This window comes from Enoplosus armatus, chromosome 4 (assembly GCF_043641665.1).
Source record: "Enoplosus armatus isolate fEnoArm2 chromosome 4, fEnoArm2.hap1, whole genome shotgun sequence".
Taxonomy (NCBI): domain Eukaryota; kingdom Metazoa; phylum Chordata; class Actinopteri; order Centrarchiformes; family Enoplosidae; genus Enoplosus; species Enoplosus armatus.
The window spans coordinates 15,348,867-15,362,290 of record NC_092183.1 but is presented as its reverse complement, the minus strand read 5'-3'; the positions used below and the strand labels follow the sequence as shown (position 1 = coordinate 15,362,290).

General features: G+C 39.6%; 1 protein-coding gene across 1 annotated transcript; it reads right to left on the bottom strand.

Annotated features, from left to right (window-relative positions):
- Positions 1-5,550: 5,550 nt before the first annotated feature.
- LOC139284153 (protein unc-45 homolog B-like) lies at positions 5,551-13,199 on the bottom strand. Its single transcript, XM_070904337.1, is given in 21 exon segments — positions 5,551-6,223; positions 6,827-6,982; positions 7,107-7,224; positions 7,355-7,470; positions 7,795-7,908; positions 7,999-8,065; positions 8,458-8,585; positions 8,716-8,856; positions 8,943-9,084; positions 9,171-9,265; positions 9,548-9,848; positions 9,976-10,147; positions 10,270-10,440; positions 10,635-10,800; positions 10,981-11,148; positions 11,260-11,349; positions 11,664-11,839; positions 11,949-11,985; positions 12,094-12,255; positions 13,022-13,126; positions 13,128-13,199. Coding segments are annotated over 21 exon segments (2,970 nt in total). The 3' UTR covers positions 5,551-5,950.
- Between the last annotated feature and the right edge of the window lie 225 nt (positions 13,200-13,424).

Below are 13,424 nucleotides of genomic sequence, written 5' to 3'. Positions count from 1 at the left end.
CGTATACAATGGGACTATCGATTTAGGAAAATGTGCTGGGTGTGAAATTCTAATTTATCATCAGCATATTGAACAGAAACTAGAATCTAGTTTGGCATCAAGTGTGTTATTGCTTTTTGTGAAGAGTACATTGATTTAAAGTCAGCAAAAAGTGACAGCAGAGATTCAACAGCTAAAATGTGGATGATGAATTTTAGCTGTGTGCAGTGATGGGATTTCCCTCCAACATGAAATTATTAACAAACAGCATTCAGTTGGAGTGAACTGCAGTAAACAAAAACATGGATGAAGGCTTCACATTACACAGTATCCCCATCTCAAAGTACACAAGTAGAATATTTGTGCTTTTCAAAACTAGCATATGGGGCTAACCAGGTTTCTGAAATATATGAAGTTTACACATAAAAAACTCCAAAACCCCAAAAAGAACAGGGATATTAATGTGAATGTTAACTCACTAAATCTGTGAAATATGTTGTTTTATGGGCCATCAAATGAAAATTAAATTTTTAAGATTAACATTGTGAATGACGTACAGTATATTAAAGGCTTTAGAAAGTAAAAGCATATACCTGTACATTTTTCGGTCTGAATATATCCGGATTTCCCTTCAAATTCACAGTTAACATCTGCAACGATGGAAACGAATGCCCGACCACCATGCTGGCAGACAGTATTGGGTGGTGGAAGGCCTGTGCAATTTGCGATGTGAGTGTCACCGAAGAGAGGAATGTCATTGCAATATACGCAAGTCACATTAGTGGCACATCCTGGAATCTTGCAGAAAAAGTGCTTCACAGATGTGTTTCCACCTGTAACATCAAACAGTATATCTATGAAATATGTCATATAAACTTTTTTTTTTTAATCATGAGAGTGGAGGTCAAGAGAAGACATACTGTGACTTGCAGTGACTGGGAAGTCCTGAGCAGGCACACAAGCATACAGCAGCAGAAAGATGGCGGTCATCTCTGTCAAGACAAAAATAAAAAACTAAATTGAAGGCTGGACACGGACATGCTTTGAAGTTGGTAATTTGTCAGAAGCCTACCATTCATGTTAGAAATCAGTGCTGAGAAGGCCTTCTGGATCACACAAAATGAGCCAGCTGTCTTCCACAGTTGCTCACTGGGATGTATATTGTTCCCCCCACACTTCCTGTTGAACATATAGTTTAGATCAGAAACTTTATAGTAAGAAATTCCTAATTGTTCTCTTCCCTGACATCTTCCTGTCATTACCCCTCAGTCAGAACCACTGTTTTGCCTCAGCTCTTCACTCTTACTCTTCAATTTTTTTCTTCCATATCCCCACAACAACTTGGGTTTTGAGTTTTTTAGCCACCACAATTGGTACTTTCTCATATGACTTTAACGTCTCAACGTCCCCCATCCATACTACCAAAGCTACCCTAACAGAAATCGTACACACTACACACCACCACACTCGCCGCAGCCTGTTACATAATACAATTCAACAACACCACCACAAAATGATCATACAGGGGAATCAACACCTTTCCATAACCTAATTTATAACCTCGACGAAAGTAGGATTAATTGCAGGATTGTAGGCTATTAGACTGCATTAGTGTTAGCTAGCCTAGGTATACCTAATACACAGACATGTGTGATACACATGGCTTTTCTAAAACTAAATGTAAACACATCAGCCTCTAATTAAGGAGTACTAACCAAATGTATGAGACACTAAACTTAGAACGAGATCGCCTCATCTTACAGTTTATCGCGCCAGTGGGCGAGTTTCACAGCACATGAGAATTTCATCACCCCACTGTACACTATTAGCGGCACAGTCCATGACACTTCATACACGGCAAAGACACTAAAGCGTGAATTTCAAAGGTTAAACATGAAAAACCGAGTCACTAGTGCAAATTTTAGATTCTACACAATGTAACATTACCTGAATATATCCAGGTCCACTCTCAAAATGTCCTCTGATAACATACGACCTTCTGAACCTGCTTCTGGGCGTGATCCAGGAACGGATGAGACAGTGTTATTATTCGCACTGACGAAAAATGAGTTGAATCTGATAACGGGGCTGGATATATCGATGTATGTCCAGCTGCGTTTCTTGCTCAGTTTCACCCAGTTATGGCAGTTTAAGAGTCGCAAGTGTGGTGCTGCCGACCTGCAGTCAGCAACACTAGTTGATGCATTTGAGCACGCGCTCAGCCTGTTAAAGCTGTATCACCCCCTCTGTATACGTCCGCAGGTGCTTTTACCCGAATCAAACAGTCACATCGTGGGAAACATATAACTTTATGTCCGTGGTAATAGTAAAGGTATGTCTTTGTGAAAGTTTAACACTTCTGGTTACCGAAAAATCACAATTGTGGCCAAAGAGGTGTTTGCAGTTTATTGCGTAATCATGCATGTCATTTACGTGATTATAGGCAATAGCCTAATGTTTCCGTTGTTTGGTATGTCTAATAGGCCTTGTTTATATTTAGAAACTAGACTGTAGTTTACGGATGGCTTATAAAAGACAAATAATCTATTTTGCAATTATCCTAGTCTCTGCATTATTTTACCTGCTCTGTGCCATAGCTTATAACCAATCCCGTCCTTTTTACCAGTTGAAATATATTTAAAGCAGCCCACAACCCATAAAGGGCAGTTTTCCATTTGCCAAAAAGTGATTGCAGCTCCTACCTTGTGCCCGAATGGTTGTTTCTGTCTCAAAATGACTTTATTTCACTCTCGTGGGTTATATTTGACAGATTATAGCCCTTCCAGTCCTTTTTACCTGTTGAAATGCCTTTAAAGCGTCAGTACAACCAGTAACATGCAGTTTTCCATTTACAAAACGTGTTTGTGTTACAATCACAGGGGAGACCCAAGCGCAGGACACGTGGCCAAAGAGGTGGATTGTTTTAGGAAGGAGTTTTATTACAATGAGGTGGCTGATGAGAGGGAGATGGCTGGGAATGGGGATCCGGCGTGTGCGGGGGGAAAAGTAAGTTGCTGGGCTGGTGGAGTGGTGGGCTGGTATGCAAGTGAACCACAGGCTGGAGACATGTAGTTTTGTACTTGCCAAAAAGGGTTACCTACCTTATAACTGAAAGGTGGTTTCTACCTCAAAATGACTTGATTTAATTCATGAGGGTAGTGGGTTTTTTTTTTATACAGATTATAGCCCATCCAGTTCTTCTTGTTGAAAAACCTTTAAAGGGTCAATACAACCAGTCATATTTACATTTAATTAAGGTCCAATAATCACTAAAGCGTATGTCATGTAAGAGAGCCAATAGAAACAAATGGAATGCTCAAAATTGTCATATTGACATTTAATTTGTGTTGACTGATTTACTATGAGAACTCATGCATTGAGTAACATGCAAGTGATTCCAAATCAATACCAAAAGGTATCACTAAACTGAAATAAATAAATAAATAAAACTAGAAGAAACACTAAAATCCAATATGAAGAGGTGTTTCATATTTGGCCATGTGTAGCGATGTAGTGATACATTTTGGTATTGCTTTCACTGGGTCACATTACATGGAAGCTATTAACGTAATCATATATTTTCTATCAAAAACATTTTCACTAATGTGACTTTTTTTCAACACGACTTCCTCACTCACCTGCTCACCTGTTCTCACTTCCCTCATCAGTCATTAAAGACATGTACCAGCCCAGATCCTTCGTTACTTTGTCAGTTCATCCTAGTTGCTTGTGTTCTTCCTTTCTACCTGTTACCTGTAAGCTATTATCATCAATAAATTACTGAAGTCATCCTGCTGCCACCTCTGTCTGCACTTGAGTCCAATCCTGCATTTCCTGAGTTATGACATTTTAATTGTCTGATTTTATTTGCCTCATTCAGTCCTGACTCGTTCAACCATGTAAAGCACTTTGTAAATTTGTTTTGAAAAGTACTGTGTAAATAAAATGTACTAAAGTTTATTATAATATGGGTCAGCATGAAGGTATTGAAAAGACATTGTCATTGTTGTTGTTGTTTTTCGGTCTGTTAAGGCCACAATCGTGACCACTGATATGCAAACGCTGGTTTTATAATTATTTTTATTAATTGAGATTGTCATCTTAATTAAATTAAGTCAATAAAGAGAACATTACTATTACCATTTACTTTCCCATCTAAAATTACTACGGTCAAGTGCAGGTTATTTCATTATGGGCAATTTTAATGGTTGAGTTTTCTAAACATTTCTTCCATCGTTAGCTCATATCCCAGCCGCACGCACCTACACTCATCCACACACACAGTCAATGATCTACCATATTTGAGTCTGTGCAGGTTTCACTTGTTATTGTTCAGCTTAGGAAACTGAACAATGACAAGTGACTAACAGTCACAAGCGTCTTGCCATCAGATGCCTTCCTTTCCTGGAAGAGTCCACCTCCACCCCACCATGCGATTCGCGGTAAGTATATGCGGCTGAGGAGTACTGGTAATGCTCATCATTGTCATGGGTATAACCTTTTTTTTTAAGTTCAATTTCCAACAAAGCAGTTATAAGTTAAAACCTAAACCATAAAAGATATGAAACATGCATGAGCAGTTGGCTAAAATAGTGCGCAGAAAATGAAACGTTTTCCCATAGAGTTGCCTTTTTAACACCATTAAACGTGTGCAGTTGGTACAAGAAACTAAGGTCCAAACTGAGTTTAACAAAAATGAAAATAGTAACATGAATGATATTAAGGTGATATCAAATGCTGTAAGGAAACTTTCATTCTAGTTCTGGCTTTACAGAGAATGACTTAAAGGTTATCAGGTAGAGAATTAAAGCAACACTGTGCGGGTAAAGACGCAGATATAGTATGTCTCCAACAGGAAATGTGGGAGAAAGTGTTGATGTTCCAGTGAGCTAGAGAGCAGCAAGATACTTTTCTTGGAAAGTTCAGAAAGTCTTCCTGGTGCTGATCTTACATTGTGTTGTGTCCTATGTACCTCTAATTTAGTTGGTACTTTTGTCTTGACAGAGCTGACAGTGAACTTTTTAAAAAGTTACATTTGAGGCAGAGATGTTCTAAATAAAAACATAAATCAGAATAGCTGTGGCACGTTTTATGGCATGAAATGACATACTGTGGCATGACATTTTTGAGGCAACACCTAAGATCCCTCAAAGTTGGCTATGAAAAGAAGGAAATCAATGTGCATAATATATGAAAAGGTTTTCCAGAGAGTTGTCTTTTTACCACCATCAAATGTCTGCAATTTAGTTTAACAAAATGTTATCAAAGGGCAAAGCAAGTTATGGAGGTAAGCGTAAGTAAGTCAAAAATATTACATTACATTATAGTAACCCTATTACAGTAAGAATTATCTATTGTTACAGTTTAATTAATGTATTACTTTACTTGGTTCACCTATTTTTATTTTGTTTCATGTTTTGCATTTAATTTTCCAAGTGACTTGATTCAACACAGTCACTTTTCAGTTTAGGCATCTGACCAATTGAAAACTGATAGATAGATAGATAGATAGATAGATAGATAGATAGATAGATAGATAGATGACTTGCATGTATGAGTTCCAAATTGACACTGAAGCATTTAGGTTTTATTTAAAGGGTATATTTTTGCTTTCCATTCATTTTGTCATCTAACCACACAAATGTCAAACAGTGGAACCTGGTATAAACAAGCACATGTAAAGTGATCAGTCTTTAAACATTCATTAATAGTTCAGCACAAATGGAAATAATACATTTCAGGATGCTTCATGGTAGGAAATCCCCCATACAGTATGTGCTTATTCTACTACCCCACCCTCAAATAAAACAGCCTCTGTAAAAAAAAACCCAATGATTGATATTGTGAAAGATTATTTTTAGAGATTTGGAGCCAGGTTGATGCTTGGAAAAGCATTTGGAAAAAAAGTCTGTATTTAACAGAGGAATTAAGAAGAATGTCCGTTGCTGTTGTTTATCTTGTTGCCAGTATTTTAAGAAGGGCTGGTGAAGGGTCTGATGAGACCAAGATCCATAGCTTTGACCAGACACGTGCGTGATGCATCGATGGCATCCTGCCTCTTGGGATTGTCCTCCGCCTTACCAATCACTGAGAGGATTTCCAGGATCTCACTCTCGATCAGCTTCTTGGCCAGCTCACTGTCGTCTGAGTTGAGGATATTGTAGACAATCACAAGGCCACGGTGCTGTATCTTAGGGTTGGCATGGAGACACAACCTCTGCAGGATCTCAAGCCACTGGGTGGTCTGTTGGGAGAGTTCAGTCAGTGTCACATGATACTTTTCAAACTGGGTAGTTTGTCACAAAAGTTAATTTTGTGTAATTTAAGTATTACAGATGAATATCATAATGATTTTGTAATCTCACGGTTATTCCAAATTAACTCTCTTTTTTATTCCAAATGAATTGACTAAAATGTGAAATGCATTCAGTGGCACAAAGAGAGACACGTGACACACCTATTTGTCTACACAATGATGTCCCGAACAGAACAACCAGAAGGGTAAAGTATCAATGTCTTAGTTTTCAAACTCAAGTAAAATTCAACCTGGGCCTTGATTCTTTCACTAAGATTTCAAAATCAATTAGAGATATGGAAACAGCTGCAGTGTAGTTAGGTGTTACAAAGGCTTGTAGGTGTTTTACACAGAGCCATGTTGTCCTATGTGTTAACCAGGATATTTACTCCTGTGGCATCTACCAGATTATTTAAGTTATCAGTTGCTGAGGGAAAGCTAACCAGGGGATTTCTAGGCATTTTTCATAGTGGGACACACATGCTTTCAAAACAGACTCTGATGTGACACTGTAATTCATACAGTAAAAACACTGAACACTGTTGTACATACCACCAGGGTCAGTTTGGTGCAGAGCTTCTTCTGAGCAGCAGTGAGCATGGCCAGAGCTCCAGCCGCAGCTACCTGAATATTGTCGTCCTCCTCACCACATAGCAGCACCAGCAGCTTCAATTTATCATTTCCATCCTGCAGGTAACGATCTTGGACCTAAAACACACAGAATAGAAATTTTCACACATGTTGGAAAACTTTGTTTACACACAGTTTTGCACATGTTGCCTATGTCAGCCATTGTTATGTGAGGTGTTTTTAGCTGCTTGTCTGTTCTCACCTCTTTACATGTAACAAGGTTGCACATGCATTCAGTGGCAGCCTGTCTGATCTGGTCATTCTCCTCAAACATGTAGTTCTCAATCTCTGGCAGAGCTTTCTCCTTCACAATCTTTACTCTACAAAACAGATGAATGTTAAGGTGAAAAACAACAATAAGGCAAAACCTGCAAGCTCAAGTCACTTGTAGGAAGTGAGCTATTAAGTACCACAGTGACCATAATATCATGTGATGGTGAAAGATGTTACCTTAGTTTATCACTGAAACCAGCCAAGTTGGTGAGACTTCTCAGAGCTTCATAGTTCTCCATTCCATCTCTGTCTGTGTTAAGGAGGCTAACTAAAGGCCGCACCACCTCATATACCTGTCAACCAAGAAAGACAGAGAAGTGAATTTTAAAAACTGCTCGCTTGAACTACTCTGAGGTAAACACCAAATCAGCAGAGATACATACTGAATTCTCAAAAAGATGTAAACCACTTTCAGATCCAATAAGACCGACACAGCACTAAATAAATTCCCATCATATAGAGAGACAAAGAAAAATAGGGAAGGCAATGTCAAAAGTGAAAATAGTGAAAAGTGTGTACCCAAGGGGAAATTAGGAAGAAAATTTCCATTCCCCTTCCCTCACAATCATATCAAAGCGAATGGCCATAGAAATAAACAAAGCAACTACATGTCTTACCCTCTCACCAGGGAAGGCGATTTCTGGGTTAGAAATAGATGCAATCTTGGCAAGAGCGTGGCTGGCCTTCTTCTTCCCATCATCTGTCCCTTCCAGAGCAAGTGGTATCAAAGCCTGAGGGCAGAGTCAGAAGAACAGTAGTGAACAACAGTGGGGATATTTTGCAGATTCATTTGTACATTGATTTCCAAATCTATCACTCACCTTTCCCCCACCTTGGGCGACAAGAGTACCACGATCTTTGGGATCCTGTGACAATGCCAAGAAAACCCTGAAGATAAAAAAAAATTAAAATAGATTCAACAATCATATATTTGTGTTGCAATTTAAGGAGGAATGAACAAGAAAATGTATGTACTCATTAGTGTTTTAGCTTGCACCCCCTCCTCTCTGTGAAAGAACATTTAGAAATGAATTTAAGTTGTTCTCTGTCAGGTGGCAAAAATGCACTGTATCAAAATAGGATTGACATGACTGGAAATAAAAAGACATTTGCTAGCATTAGCTAAGGTGTGACCGAGCTGGTGTCATGATATGATTCATGACATGACATGTTGTGATGGGTCAGGTGTATTTGGGGAACTCCAGTCAGTTGTATCACATGTTTGATGACACATCAAAATGTCTCATTATCACTTCGCTATAAGATGCTTCCTCTCCCACCTTGACAGCAACTCCTTGGTCTGGTCAGTAAGGACGGCATTGTCTGCTTTGACCATAACAGCAAGAGCTGACGTGACTCCAGCCTTCAGCAGCCTTTTCACTCTCTGCTCAATAAAGTCCTTCTTGTCCTGAAAAAAGAAAGTATACAAAGTGTGTGTACACATTCATATGTGTAACATTTCCTGCTCTACCTACGTCAATGTATGTATTGTGGTCTGTGGTCTTAGAGAAAAGTTCAGTTTCCTTTTCTTCTTTTACCTTGGGATGTTGCTCAGGTACATGTTGTTTTGAGAACTTGGCAAGTTGAACCAGCTCAGGTATGATTTCCTTCTTTTCATAGCAGTTGGTGCAGTTAACCAGGGTGCAAGCTACTGCATATAAGACTGTCTTATCCTTAGACTAAAAACACAGAGAAAGGAGAGAGGTTATTTCTAATATCTAGATCAGATATACTGCATGTTTCTTTCTGTCTGTTATTTTCATACCTTGGCCAGTTCAAACATGGCTTTCATGGCAGGCTCATCCTCAACAAAGTCATCTTTCACGTCAGCATCATTAGTCAGATAAGCGAGGCCCTCGATGGCCCACTTCCTTGTTTTGGTATCAATCTGGGGATTACAGAGCCACCTAGAAGGGTAAAAAAGGAAACATTTAACAGTAAGTGTATTTAATGATAATGTGAAGTGGTCGGATTGGAAGATGACAGTACTCACTTTCTGCACTGCTTGGCCAGCTTCTCTGTGGAGCCCTCAGCAAACTGCCTTAAACTGTAATCATCACCTCCAGCTGAACCCAGTTTACAGAGACCCTGGAGAGGACATGGACATGAGTATGTACACACATACACACACAGACAATATCTAGAAGTTGTGTGGTCTAACTTAACGTCTTTATATTCTATGTATCACAGAGAAAAACAGGACATAGTTGAGTAGCTGTTCACCATGTTTTTTACTTTCCTGTACTGCATTGTATTGTTCATTCTTCTAACTGTGATGTTTTCATAATGTTGATATTTTTTATAGTGCGTGGGCTGTGGCCAAAAATAATTTTGTGCGACTCTATTCCATTCTTTCCTAGGCACACTCACCACCAGCGAACGTATCTTAATCCGCTCATTCTTGGTCTTCTTGTAGATGTCCTTGAGCAGCGACACACCATTGGTAATGATGAAGCTGGCACGGCTCATCTTTGAGGAGGAATGGATCAGTGCCTCCACAGCAACCATCTGGTCCACCTCACGTTCAGAGCCACACAGCGCAACCATCATCTCCATTATTCCTTGCCGTCCAACCAGGGCGTTACCGACATCAAAGGGACCCTGAAGCAGCCCTGAGATAGTGTTGATAGCATGAATGGTCTTGTCCATGTCATTGGGGTCAATTTTGGATCTGTGGAAAAGGAAGGGAGGACAAGGGAAAGAAAAAAGCATAAGAGATGATGTAGGTTATGTTGACTTGGTAGAAAAGTCTTGGCCACAACACTGGTAAAAGCATAATATGTATTTTATGGACGTACTTGATATATTCATCACAAATGTCCCTGAAGTTGTCTCTCTCTGGGTCACACTTGAGGTCGTCATAGATCTTGTTGAGGAGCACGCTGGCAATCAGCTGTGTGTTGTCTGTCATGGGCAGCTGGTCTGGCAGTTCAGCAACTTGACCACACACCTTGAGGATCTTCTTCAGACCTGTAGAACAAACACATATATGCATATATAGATGACCTATAGATAGACCTCATGTCAGAAGTCTGGGATGCAGCAATAGACTGGAAACCAAATAAGTGGCCTGATGCAGCTGTCTGGCTCACCGTGGTCAATAGTGAAGAGGGCCTTGGAGTTGTCTTGCTCTCTCTTGTCTTTGCGAGGTACATTCTTGCACAGGAGGTTCAGCGCCTGGTCTCTGCCATGGCCAGACACCTTCTTACTAGCAACCATCTCCAGCAGAGAGAGAAGAATGGTTTTCAGGTCTTTAGATGCATCTGCACAGGACAGAATATAAAAAAGATTGTATGTCTCAGTCAGTTGTGCTGTGAAAAAATACCAACATCAGCATAACTATAGCCATTTCTGCAATTCTATAGCATTCAGTTGAAGATTAAGAATTAAGCACTGAATAAGTGCCCATAATAAAGTCAACTTTTTGTTACAGATACAGATGATGATTCTGTCTCACCCAAAACCAAGGCCTCTTCTTTCCCATATTCCCTTTTGTCTCCACCAGTGAGGGAGTCATTGATGCACTGGAAGAGGTTGCAGGTTGCCAGTGCGATCTCCTCATTATCAGTGGCCATGATGCTGCACATCTTATCAACGCCCACCATGTGAATAATGGCCATGGCCTGTTTAGGGGTAGTGATAAGAAATATACACTAAGTACATTTTGTACGTAATATGAAACTTATTTCGAACGGCATCATATAGGTAGAGGTTGTACTTAAACTGTAAAGTTTGTTGTGTTTTGAAAAGGCTACACAGTTGACATTGTTGTCTTTTGACCTCTTTTCTATGAGTATGCTCACCCGAGCTTTGTGTCCTGTGCACATCCCTGACAAAGTACGAACAGCAGCCAAGATCATCTCTGGTTTGCCTGTCTCTATCATTTTGAGCAGCAGAGGCACTCCGTTATTCTGGAAGATTCTCTCTGCCCCGGCATCCTCTCTTGACAGCACAATGAGGTTGTTGGCTGCCTAGACATAAAAAGACAAGTTGCAGAAGTGAAACCATAACTATGTACATCCACATCCTTAAAAACAATAAAAGTGTACAGCCATTTCCAACATACTACAGAAAATACCCACTTTTTCTATCTTTTCCTTTTCCATTTCATCATCAAGGAGAATATCAAACATATTCTGCACCCTCGAATCTGTGGAGAATGTTGTCTTGAGCTGTGGAGAATAAAAATGAAACTTTCAACATTTCCTGATGCTGATATGTCCCAAAAATATGCATGCATTTTGTTTGTGGTTCAGTATAAGTAAATGTGTCAATTTTCCTTAGTATCAAAAAAACATGTATTTCTAATGCCACAACAAAAGGTATCTAAACTAATCATAATTTTCAGCCAAAAGATCACTGTTGAATACATGCAGCCATGCTGATTTAGGGTTTCTGAATGCATTTATGTAAAGTGATTTGCGTAATCTTACACTGTCCTGTATGAACTTCTGTGTGTGGGTGTATTGTTCTGTTTTATGCTGACCTTGGCCTGGATGTCTGCTCCCAGCCTGCGGAGAGTCTCCAGGAAGGTCTTGTTCTTTGGTTCGAGGGTGGCACATCTCTGCACATCCTTGAAAGCCATGTCCAGTTTACCTAGCTTCTCCAGAGCTTGGCAACGCCGGTACAAGGCTTTAATATCTGCTGCATCAACATCAATTGCTATATAAGAAGAAGAAAGAGTATAATGAGCTTGTGGCCTTTGGTTAATGTTTTTATTGTTTTGATTCTGTATTTGGTGTTGGTTAAATTTCTGTATTTATTACTCTACCTTTAGATGCATCAGATGCTGCATTGGCATAGTTTTCCTGCAAGAAAAACAGAAACATCTAAATAAAAGTCTAAATTTGCCAAAGAAATAGCAAATATAACATATTTGGTATATGTTTGTTTTTGCCCTGTTTTACCCAGCTTACCTTTTTTAGGAAGCATGCAGATCTGTTCCTGTGAATGACAGCAAGCACTTTTTTGTCCTTGCACACCTTGATGGCGTTAGTGTAGCAATCAATGGCCTTGTCGACATCTCCTGCCTGGAAGTGTTTGTTTCCTTCATCTTTTAACTGGATTGGGTCTCCCATCTGGTAGAAAAAGGGGACATCCGTTATATGACGTGAAATCTACAGATCATAACTTTTTCATGTAAAATCCAACCTGACGGTCAACACTTATGTTTCATCACTTCTTGTGTCTGACAGTATCAGCTCACCATCCAAATCACAGTTCAACAGTTTCAGTGTCAGTCAATCAAATGCAAATGTAGTATTTTAACAGTAAGCCAGCAAAGCTTCGATCCAAAGCCACACATTCCAGTCATGTAAAGAGATTTCTGGATACAAACAAATATTTCAAATTAGCTACAGATTAAAAATAAATATCTGCTGAACAGTTTTACACTTTTTTGTCATTTCAGAGGAACAGATAATTAGAATAGAGGTATAGAAGCAGTTCAAAACCTATACAGACATACAGTACAGACTCCTATTTCACATTCTCCCTGGAGAATAGTAATCATAATCTGTCAGCCTCATGATATTATTTAATACTGTAGCATTAGAATGTTTTTTTATCCTCACCCTTGTTGCTAATCAGTGTCCTGCTGGGTCCCCTGTAGCAAATGGCCATGCACATGCTATCTCTAACTTTAAATGGCCTCCCCTCAGACCTTATTTGGGCATGGTCTCATACCCCAGTCGAAGACTTGCAACAAATGCCACTTTCTCAATGGACAGACACAATCTCTCCCTGTATATCCCCCTCTGTGTCCTTATCCAAAGTACCCACTGCATGCCTGATTGTCACTCAAATGAAAAAAGAAAACAGATCTCTGTGGAAGCTGTACAGTACCTTTAGGACTGTGTGTTGTGTATCTTGCTCTGCGTAGATGGTCTGGGCCTCCAGTCTCTAGTGTTTGTTACAAACCTTTTCTGTTGTATGTAACCTTCCCCCACCAACTCCTCAATTTATATTTATAGTGGATCTCAATGAGGTGGGACAGGGCCAAGGTGAACCATCCATTACACATAGGGGTTAACTCCAAGCACACTAAAACCCCAAATAACAACTTTGTACGAAAGGTTATTATAAACCATGATTACTTGTGTTGCAGTAAATGTCCTTCCAGGATCTTTGAATTATCCAAGGCTTTATGAATAAAACAGCTATTTTCCATTCAAGAACTTATGTGAGAGTGACCCCCTCAAAGATGGTCTGCTCCTGATAAGGTTTATTTAGGGCACAGACAGCTGAG